Here is a 12,374-nt window from a genome sequence, read left to right as displayed (position 1 = left end):
ACTTTTATTTTATACAGAATTATAATATATGCTTAATTACTTTGCATTGCATTGAAGGATAAATAAAATTCTAAATGAATAACACTCTAGGTGTATAACAGTTTAAACTATATGAGGTTATATATAAAGGAGAATTGAGTGGAAAGGAATAGTAACACAGATTTGTTCCGGTAGATAAATAATTCGGTGTATAAATTTATAGCTTACATTTTACTCCTAGGTAAAAGAACTTTCATACATAAGATTTTTCCATTTGTAAACTGCTTCAAATAGAGTGTATAATTGCTGTGAAAAGAACGTGCCAACTGATCTAATATAAAAAACAGATAAAATACATATTTATTATATAATATATAACAAATTTATGTTATTGAACTAATTTTCGAGTCCTACAATAAAAATTTTCTTACAAACACCATTAATTTTAAATTGAATTAATAATAAAACAAAGAAAATATTAATTAATAATTTTTACGTCATAAAGCTGACATTAAAAATCTGTCAAAAACTTGTTAAATTTTTTAATACTCATATAATATTATTTACAGTTTCACACCTTCAGTTTTAAAAAAAAGTACATTCATTTGTATAATTAACATTCACCTATGTATTAAGTATGTATATACGCACGTATAAAAATGAGAAAAAATTTTCGCATTACAAAAGTGAGTAAGAGAAATGTGAGAGTATATATTATTGTCATTTATAATTAATTATAAAAGTGTCTCATAACACACATATACTTATAAAAATTTCCTTTGCAATTCCTGTTAAATAATTGTCAAAAGTAGGAATATTGTACAATAATTAGAAATTATAACACGTAAATGTACACGTATGTAAATAACAATTTTGGGAATCACACATGTGTGATATAATAAATTATTTTTTTAAATACATATATGTATGTATGTGCGAATAATTAATAAAAATATAATATAGTACAAAAAGCTAATGATTTTTCACACCTTTGTTTGTCATTTTATGGTTGAGTATTTAGCGTGCGAAATTTTAATCTCAATCAAATTGTTATATGTGTACTAAATTGAATAAAAAATAAGAAATGACTTTAAATTTTATTTTGATTGTAAAAATTATTAAAATTAAATAAAAAACTTCTGAACTTTAATTATTGTTTAAAATTTTCTTCATATGAAAGTACAGACTTTTTATCTTTTAATACAGAATTTATTCAATGAATTGTAGTTCCTTTTCCTACGTTATACATAAGATTTTCATCATCACTTCCTTATTCTGATTATATATGTAATTACCTTTTTTTTCATAAATGACGCTAAAAAATTTAATTTTAACAAATGATAAATAATCGAATTTTTTCCGATTTATGTAAATTCTTAATATGAGAATGTATAATTTTAGTTTCTTGAGGTGATTCATATATATATATATATACATAATATTATATTATGTGTTATATTTGAATTCAAAAGAGTTTTTAATTGCTGAATTTCGTATTAAATACCGAATTGCTGTAATTCAAAGAACACAATAAGTTTTTAAGGTTAATTCTTAAGTTAAAACTATGTGCACAAGCCCTAAATTTAAAAACAGTTTGGCATATATTTTTAAAAATTAATAATGTTCTAAAAAAAAACACCATTTCTTTTTATCATACCTTTTTATTTAAGTACACACATATTTCAGGAAATAATTTCATAAAACGTAAAACATAAAAAAATTGTTAATTGCTATGAAAGTCATTTGCAAATCAAAAAAAATATATTGGATTACAATAAAGTATAAATGACTTTTATAACAGTATACTGACTGCAATAACAGTCATTTACGTCAACAATAATTATTTAAAAATTTTATTGTTATCAAACAATAACAATTATTTTGCAACAAAATAAACTCTGTCTTTTTTAATGAAATATGGATTTACATACATGTGCACATTTATTTGTTTAAAATTGCAATTATGGCATCAATTGATTTTAAAAATAATTACAATTAATTTAACAATATTTTTTTTTAAATAAAATATTATACAAATAAACAAGTGTTTTAAACCTTATTACAGTATTTCACATCTTGGAATGTAATATTTAAATAAATTTTAAATAATTATTTTACCTTCTTGTTTTTTATATGAAAATTAATTAATAAAAAAAATTTTGTAAATATTTTTTGACAAAACGAATATTTATATAATTGATAACGGTGTATAAATAAATGTTAAAAATTTATTTATTAAAAAGACTCGTAATTTGCTCGAATTTTTCTCGAACAGGAATCGAAATTTGACACTAAAATTTGAGTTATTTTTATGTCTTTTATTTATTCATTTATATTATAACGCATAATGGCATGCCATTATATAATAAGCAAAAGTTTACTAGAACAATATACAAAAAAATTACGCAACACTTTGTAACTCTTCATGTATGCAACTAATTATATAGTTTAAAAAAATTGTTGTTAAACCAGTGAATTTTAATTTTCAAATTAAAAATTATATAATTCGAAATGTTACTATATGACATCCATATCTACTGTTATAATAATTTCATATTTGTCAAGAGAAATTAAACTCATATAAATAGTTTCAAAAATTGTTTTTTCTTTTTTTGATATTTTCAAAAATAATTGCATTTAAAAGACATTTTATTTTGTATTTTATATGATTGTTAAAATCTTAAACAATGGAAAACTAAAATGAAATTAATTATAAATTAATTATCTTTCATATAATTTAATAACGTGACATAAATTGTAATGTACTTGAATTTAATAATTGAATATTAGATAATTGAATTGAGTCTTTTATTTTTTGTTATTTTTAATTTTTAAAAATTAGGTGCATCATATTGACATACATACATTCAGAACATAAGCATTATATGCACAATGCAAAGCAATATTAAATTAAAATTACATATGTTATGTAATATTTGTATTATATTCGCATATAATATATTGTACATATATTAAGAAATGACGAATTTTCATTTAAAATTTGTTATTCTCTTTTAAATAATAATTAATTTTAACAAAACAATAAATTTTTTTTCTATTTAATTATATACTAAAATTAAATAAATAATATTTATTTTATATGGGGAATTTTTGACATTTAATTGTTTATCTTTTTGGCATACGATATATTTAAAATAAATAGACTGTCATAATGCCAGTTAGAAAAGATCCTATTGTATTTTATTAATTTACTCTTCACAAAATTTAGATTCAAATATAATTGCCATCAAAATGACATTTAATTTAAAATACCCAGCTAGTCTCAAATTTTCTTATACTCTATATAAATAATTTGCAGTAATAAACTTAAAATTACTTTTACAACATATATAGCACTTACGCATTTATCTTGGAAGTGTTGTTATTTTATAAAATTATAAAATTATAAAATCTTTTAAAAATATTTCAATTCCATATTTCTACTCCATATTCAGTATATACAAATTAGAGAACTATAAATTTTATAATATTATATAATATAGCAAATCAATATTGATTTCTTGAATAGTCGTCAATTATTGTCTCGCCATAATATATTTCAATGCTACAAAAGTAAACAAAAATTAAACTAATTTTTTTTAACTAATTATAATTTAAAACAATATTTATTTCTTATGTAATTTAATTAAGTATTACATAAATCTGTTTATTTTAAATAACAACATTATTATTATGTTTACATATTTGCAGATTGTTGCAATTTAAAAATAAAATATTTATAATAATTAAATAGTAAAATTGTATTTAAATTTGAAAAATAGCAAATAAGATAAAATATGAAAATGGAACATATGTTTTCAACATAATATTTACTTAGTAAATTACAAAATATGTTTTTATTTTATTTTAATATAACAAAAAAATAATAAAAACGCAATTAATATTAATTATAATTCAAATTAATAGCAGTATAAAAGTATTAATAAATGAATAATATTATTAAATGTTATATTTTATAGTTATATTACTCAATTGCTTTTTCACTTTGTTTCTCTAAATTACTTTTTTTTCATACTACTTAATACAAGTAACATTTGCAAATCTATGTCATATATTTACTCGTGAAATGTTGCTATTTCAATATCAAATATTCAAATTTGCAACCGGAAATTATTGCAATTGGAATTTCTTAGCTAGTCTATATTTTTTTTGGAGATTTTGAGTTCGCTGAATTAACAGACCAAATAACTTTAAATAATAACAGTAACTGCAAGTCAACCTCCTTACATGTTAAATCTGAATTGATTAATTAATATACTTACTTAGTCTTATAAAAAGAAACCTTACTTTCATAAAAAATCATTTAAAAATTAATGGAACTCATGTAATTTTTGCTTGTTGCTAATATAGAAGAATACTTGAGTCGATTTTGTATTAAGAAAATGTTTTAGCTTGTAGGTACAGATAATATTCATTTCGTTCTCTTCAAAAAATATTGATTCAACCAAAATTTACCGCTAAAATAATTTTATTAGTTTTATAACAAAAATTTATAAACTCTTCAATAAAAAGTAATATTAAGCAGAATTAAAAGAATTAAAAAGCAGAATTTAAACCAAAAATCTCATTTCATATTAAACATTGTAAAATATTTTTTAATATAAAAATTATTTACTTTAAAAAAAAGTTTTCTAAATTCCGGAAGCTCACCTCATACATTTATTATGTGTGTGTAATATTTGTATATATAAGTTTGAAGGTAAAACAATTTTAACTTCAATTTCCTTAAAATATCATCAAATTTTGATATTACAGTTTTTGGGATGAATTATGTGTTTGTGTGCATGTAATAATACAAAATACTTAAATTTAACAAATTTAAACTAGTAAAAATTCTGACATGTTAGTTCTAGATTTTAAATCGATAAATATTTTGATAGTTGTACAAAATATAATGTACTTGCATATGTGTTAGAAACTATTATACATTTTATTGTATGGCAGACCAACATGTTATTAATTTTAAACACATAATTATTTTATTTCCCATAATATTAGAAAAATAAAAATTTCTTTTTCTAAATTCAATTGTTTTATTTTTTAAAAAGTACAAGTAATATGTGTGGGATTTTTCTAGTAAGTTCTTAAATTATTTTCTATATATTGAAAAGACAATTTTTAGCGTCTACTTTTTTTGTTTCTTTTTTTCAATTGAAAATTTATTATAAAATTAAGAAAAATAATTTCAATTCAATTTTTTTGTTTTTCTATAATATATCTTAGGTAATTTAACTTTACTGTAATTAAAATAGTCATATATGTTCTTAATTTTACAATTGTTAATATTAAGTAGTTAAAAGACTAACAATATTGCAGTATGTTATGAAAAAAATGAAAAATAGATTTTGTTAAATTATTCTCGCGTCATGTTAAAATCGTAACAGAAAAAATACGTTCATTTTTAAGTGAAATTATGTAAAACGTTAATTAATAGTTATAGATTAGGGTGTAATTGTTATTGCTGTAATCTTTATTGTCTAACATATGTTTTCTTTGTGTTTTTTCTTATTGTTAATAAAATATATGGAAAAATGAAGATACCGGAAGCAAGAGAACAAATTATTTTCTTTATAATTTTTATTCTTTATTCTATAATTTATTATTTATTTATATTATAATTTATGTGGTTTTATTATTTTCACTCTTACAACTTCTAGTATAAAATTTATTGTTGACTTCTCATGTTGTTTATTTTTCGAAAATTAAGAGTGAAATTGTAAAATTAATTTTGTTTTTCTTGCAATTTTAATTTAAATATTTGCTTTAATGTGAACATTTATAATTTTATCATTTCAGTTAACTCCGAAATTGGAAAAATTTTGAGAAATTAAAAATGACTGCTGGATCAGGATATAAAAATGATGGATATGATGGCGATATGCCAGTTAAGGTTTGTAGAACTAAAGACAATGAAGATGCATTAATATGTAGAATTCTGCTTTTGCTTAATTCATATAATTTCTAAAAAATCACATATAATTAAATATAACTTTCATAAATTAATTTCTAGAGTATTGAGACTTTGAAATTATCCAACTAATTTCTAAAACAAAATTTCATTGTATTTGTACATATGTTATAAAAATAAAACAAAATCTTTTTCTAATTAAAAATTTATTTTTTGAAAGCACTGTGCTTCATAAATAAAAAATTTTTGCAAATTCGAAAAATTGCATATTTATTGGCGTGTGATTATTAAATTTTTTCAGATTAACAAAATTTAAAATTTTAAGCAACCAGAGCCTAAAATTATTGTTTGTCTATTATAAATGTAAAATCAAATACTTCAAATTTTTATTTATGAAATTTTGTAATAACTATAATCTAAAATTTTTTTTTTAAAATGAGTTATTTTTTTCGAATTTCAAGACTGTATTTATATATTAGATGCAATTATGCAAGCAATTACCTGCTAATATCGTTTTAATACATAAAAATTAATAATTAGTAAAAATACTAATTTTATTTATTTTAAATTATAGCCAAAGAAAAGTTTAGCAGAAACGGCATCACTTCGTGAAAAAGTTTTATTGAGCCCTAAAGAAAAATGGCGGATCTTAAAGAATATATCAATTATTTCATTTGCTTTTATGGTACAATTTACAGCATTTCAGGTGAGATTTAAAATTAATATTTGATTTATGTACATACATACATACATACATACATATGTGAAAAAATAAAAATTTAACAAATAAAAATTTTTTTGTCAAATAGGGTATAGCAAATTTACAATCATCAATTAATGCTACCGATGGATTAGGAACTGTTTCTTTGAGTGCTGTTTATGCTGCACTTGTAGTTTCATGTATATTTTTACCAACATTAATTATTCGGCGGTTGACTGTAAAATGGACATTAGTATGCAGTATGTTATGTTATTTACCCTATATTGGATTACAGCTATTCCCAAAGTAAGAATTTTTTTTAATTAACATACACAATACATCACTTAAATATCACATTTTATTGAAGAAATTGTCTAATGAATTCTTATTAAATCTTTTTAGGTTTTACACATTGGTACCAGCTGGTATTCTTGTAGGTTTAGGCGCTGCTCCTATGTGGGCATCAAAAGCTACATATTTGACTCAAGTTGGTCAAGTTTATGCCAAAATTACAGATCAGCCAATTGATGCAATTATTGTTAGATTCTTTGGCTTCTTCTTCTTGGCATGGCAAACCGCAGAACTCTGGGGAAATTTGATATCAAGTTTAGGTATAATTTTATTTTAAAAAATAACTAGTTAAGCAATATATTTTTGTATGTTCAAGATAAGTGTTTAATTTTTTATTTAAATTATTTCAGTATTATCAACTGGAGCACATGGTGGATCGTCTGGTAATGATTCTCAAAGTGATGAAGATCTTGAAAGTTGTGGAGCTAATTTCTGTGCAGTACAATCTCATGGTAATATAGAAAGACCACCAGAAGATGAAATTTTCGAAATTACAATAATTTATTTGGCGTGTATTGTTGCTGCTGTCGCAACAATTGCCTTTTTATTGGATCCTCTATCAAGGTACGTTATTATTTAACATTAAATTTGAATTAACATTAAAAAGTTTACAAATGATTAACAATAAAAATAATTTAACCCTTATTTAATATTAGATATGGTGAAAAACGTAAAGGATCACAATCAGCTCAAGAACTTTCTGGTATTGAATTATTATCAGCGACATTCCATCAAATGAAAAAAGCAAATCAACAACTTTTAATACCAATTACTGTATTTATTGGTATGGAACAAGCTTTTATTGGTGCTGACTTTACACAAGCATTTGTATCATGTGCTTTAGGAGTTCATCAAATTGGTTATGTTATGATTTGTTTTGGTGTTGTTAATGCAATCTGTTCAATATTATTTGGTTCAATTATGAAATATATTGGTAGAATACCAATTATTACATTAGGAGCAATTGTTCATTTTACAATTATTACTGTAATGTTATTCTGGCGACCACATCCAAGTCAACCATTAATATTCTTTGCTATGTCAGGATTATGGGGTGTTGGTGATGCTGTATGGCAAACACAAATCAATGGTTTATATGGTCTTCTATTTAGAAGAAATAAAGAAGCAGCATTCTCAAATTATAGATTATGGGAGTCAATTGGTTTTGTTGTTGCATATGCATATGCAACAACATTATGTGCTAATATGAAATTATATATTTTATTAGCTGTGATTACCTTAGGTGTATTAGGCTATGTTATTGTTGAAATTAGATATAGAAGAAAGGTAAGTTATAAGATAAAATAAAGTTTTGTAAGACATTTAAGACATTTATTATAAATATTTGCCTCGCATTATATTAAAGACAATTTGTTGAAAGCCAAATTTTGTTATATTTCACATTTTATAAATCATTTATAATTCCGCTGCCATCTAATGTGCATAGCACATTGCAGCAAATAATTTAAATTTTTCAATTATTAGCCCAATTAAAACTTAAATTTTAAAATTTTAAATAATATTTCAAATGAATATCGTAGAATATATTTTACATACACAATGCCTAATGCATTCTTGCATGAGGCAGATAGTATAAATCTTTACGATAATGCTGAAATTATTCTCAATTCTTAAAATTATATTGGAAATTAAATTATCGCAGTTAATAACAATAATTTATTTTTTCTTTTTAATTTTAGCAAAAGAGAATTAAGAAACAAGAAGAAGAGGCAGCAAAGAAACCTATCGATGATATTGATCCTAAAACAACAATACCTGCACCATTACCAATTGATGCAGTCGAAGAAACTGATGATGAAATGGATGATTTAGAAGAAGATATTGTTGTTACACATTTTTAGGATACATAAAACAAAGATGAAAATCATATTATACATATGTATATATATATAGAATATATACATACATATACATACATATACATACATATTTTTATAAACAAGTTCATTAAAATATTATTATTAATTATATAATTTAAGAATTTATTTTATATTGTACATCCATTATAAATTCTTTCTATTGTAAATTTTTCATGTATTCACTTATACTTGTATTCATAAACGTGCACAACATGTGTGTGCGTTTATGTATTTTAAATTGCATAAAATGGCAGAAATTTATTATGAAAATGAGAGAAGAAATCTTAAAAATTTAGTTAGAATTAAAGAATCTTTTACGATTTTATTTATGTAATATATTTATTAATTAAATACTCAAAAAACTGCATAAAATAAAACGTAAATTAATTCACAATTAAAAATTTTATAATATATAATTAATTTATTTGATTGTGAACAAAATTTCTGTCATTTTTTAATAAAATTTGTTAAATATTTCAAAGAAATTAAAATAAGTTTTATAAAATTTTCTAAAAAATTTTTCGAAATAATTATTATTTATAAAAATAATTATTACATGTTATTAAATGAATGCATTATATTGGGAACTAAAAGTGCTATTTAAGCAAACTCCCATCGCTTACCTTTTCTTTTAATATATATTTACAATTTGTCGAGAATAATTTTATTCTGCCAATATCTATTCAAAATTTTTTATAAAACTTCTTTAAAATTATCACATTAATTGCATATATAAAAAAACAAATTAATATATAAGTAGTTTATTAAAAAAAATTAAAATAATCATGAAAAAATTTCATTCATTTAAAAAATTTGTTAATATAAAGCATATATTCTGTGGCTATAAGAAATAACTGTTTAAATCAATAAAACGTATACACATTTCGGCTAATTCAAGTCCAAAGCTTAAATTTTTAGAAATATTTCTGTCCTTAATTTAGCAACGGTAATATCAGGGTACATTTTTCAAATTTCAGCAGAATTTTTTCAATTTTAAATTATTTTTATTTTTGTAATAGAATAAACTGCTATAACAGACACAAGTTAAACAGTTGTTTCTTGTAATAATAGAATATAACAAATTATATATGTTCATTATATATGTATGTATAAAATACATGTTTTATATAAATTAGAATCAAAATTAAAATAGTAAAAACAAATTTGTTCAACAATATTATAATATTAGTTTAAAATTATAATAATATACCTAAATTTTCTCAGTATTACTGAAAATTTTTAAATAAAATTTTATTACATTATATATATATATGAAATATATACGTACCTAAGGCATGATATATATATATATATATAAAATTTGATTAATATAGGTACTTTTTACCTATAATTTATTTTACAAACGTGAAAAAATTTTATTTTTTTTGTTGCCTTTAAATAGGATTATTAACTTTTATATTATTTAAATATTTTTATTAATTATATATATATAATTTAGTTGAAAAGAAAAATAAAATTATCATTTTATGAAAAAAACATACATATGTATGTATTATATAATAATTATATAATACATATTATTGTTTATATTAAATTTATCCATTAAATTAAATTTTATTTTATTTTATTATTTAAAATTATAATGGATATAAAAATTACAAAAATTGATATTGAAATACTTCACTTATTATGCTTTAATATGTTGAAATTAAAATTGAAAAATATATTCAATAAAAAAATTAATAAATAAAAACATTAATTATATGAATTTTGAAAAAAATAATTAATTAAATCAAATTAAAATTTAAAATGTGTGTATATAGCTAGTGGGATATTAAAAATTTTAAAAATGAGAAGTCTTAAAATTTTTCTGAATTTTTCTTTTAAATTTTCTCCACTACTTTGTTTTTATTTGTTAATAAAAAAAATTAATAAATTTTCTAAAATAAATTAATTATTAATTATAAGATTAATATTGTTAGATAGACAAATAATGTAAATAAAAATATAATATTTAAAAAAAACAATTAATATTAATTTATTTTTTTTTTCATTTTAAATCACGTACCCATACTTGAAGAATTTCTCTTTGATTGAGAATTAAAATTCATCACTTTTTCTAAAATTTATTTTTTAAGAATAATTTATTGTTAATATCAAAGTAAAATAAAAATGACATACAAGAAGACTGTCATTCATATTTAATAAGGTCTTCCAAATGGTTTTAGAAAAATAGAAAGTTTCTTTATGAAATTTAACAAAAAAATTTTTAAAATTAAAAAAAAAATTACTCAATTTCATATTTAATTCAACATTATGAGGGTCTCAGAAACAGAGTGGCGTAAGCCACAAATAAAAATTTTTTTTTTTGCTGCAATCGGTTATCTAATCTATATAGAAACTAATATAACTGACTTAGAAAGTGATATTAGTTTCCAGTTTCGAAATATCCATTTTCCTATTTATTTTTCACAAAAGTACTTTTGCTTTTGTGAAAATTTTCTGATTTTGTAAAAATTTTTTGATTTTTCAAAAGCAAAGTGGCATAACCCACATTGTGGCTTACGCCACTCAGCTTCTGAGCCCCTCATATACAACTCTACAACATTATACCATTTATAAATTTTTTATTTAGAAATTCATTGAGAAATTTATTTTCAAATTAATACATTTCGCCTAATCATATGCAAAATTTTCTCACATGACAACTTTGTTTTAAAAAGGTGTAAAGCGGTTTTTCTAAAAAGTTAAAAATAACAAAAAAAATTCGGAAAATATTTAAACATGGATATGAAACGAATTTAATTTGTTTTGTGTGTCAGATCAAATATTTCAATAATAAAAGCTATAGTATAAGTTACCAGATTAATTTATGATCTTTGATGTAAATGTTAATTATTTTGAGGATCAAAGTTGAATTATATTGCATTCATACAATAGATCTTCAAATATTTTTGTAAGAAAGTTTGCATACTGTACTTTACATATGTAACTATACTCATGATTGCAAAAACAAAAAATAATACAAAATAAATGAAAAAACACATACTCTGACTTTAAAATTGGGAGAATTCTGTATCACAACATAATTCAGCAATTATTACAATTCGTAAAGTGTATTTATCATACACAATCGAAATTTCGAAATCAAGGATACTTAGTATATACTAATTTGTCGAACACGTTATCTATATTAAAATCTTAGTTAAAACTGAATTGTGTAAAACCCACACTTTCTTTGGATAACTAAATGTTTAAAAACTGAAAAATGTAAATAAATTTGAAAGATAAGAAAAATTTTTTGACATATTGAACACATTAAACTGACAAATATACACGTACTTATATAACACTAATTCATATACATGAATTATTTAATTGCTAAATATAAAATTAATATTTTATATTTGTACCTAAAAATTTATATTGATTATTTATAAAAATTTATATACGATAACAGGAATTCTATTAAAATTTATTAACATGTATAAATTTCGATAAACACCTGTGGAATCCACTATACTAGTTTGCTGTACATGCCGGAATATAAATTTTATAAAAAGTATATTGTTGA

At 21.2% G+C, this 12,374-nt stretch overlaps 1 protein-coding gene across 4 annotated transcripts in view; it reads left to right on the top strand.

Annotated features, from left to right (window-relative positions):
• The window catches only part of LOC129618950 (UNC93-like protein), a 47,039-nt gene extending 38,145 nt beyond the window's left edge, over positions 1-8,894 (top strand). For all 4 annotated transcript variants that reach the window (XM_055533985.1, XM_055533987.1, XM_055533988.1 and 1 more), the window contains 7 exons: positions 5,797-5,890; positions 6,483-6,614; positions 6,718-6,914; positions 7,011-7,219; positions 7,310-7,523; positions 7,616-8,246; positions 8,660-8,894. In XM_055533985.1, coding sequence (XP_055389960.1) covers positions 5,834-5,890; positions 6,483-6,614; positions 6,718-6,914; positions 7,011-7,219; positions 7,310-7,523; positions 7,616-8,246; positions 8,660-8,821 — 1,602 coding nt within the window. In that variant the 5' untranslated portion in view covers positions 5,797-5,833 and the 3' untranslated portion in view covers positions 8,822-8,894. The remainder of the gene's footprint in view (positions 1-5,796; positions 5,891-6,482; positions 6,615-6,717; positions 6,915-7,010; positions 7,220-7,309; positions 7,524-7,615; positions 8,247-8,659) is intronic.
• The last annotated feature ends 3,480 nt before the right edge of the window (positions 8,895-12,374 follow it).

The sequence above is a fragment of the Condylostylus longicornis genome, unplaced genomic scaffold, assembly GCF_029603195.1.
Source record: "Condylostylus longicornis isolate FDR11 unplaced genomic scaffold, ASM2960319v2 ptg000010l, whole genome shotgun sequence".
NCBI classification, from domain to species: Eukaryota; Metazoa; Arthropoda; class Insecta; order Diptera; family Dolichopodidae; genus Condylostylus; species Condylostylus longicornis.
The sequence above is the reverse complement of the archived record's forward strand: the minus strand, read 5'-3'. Positions and strand labels throughout refer to the sequence as shown.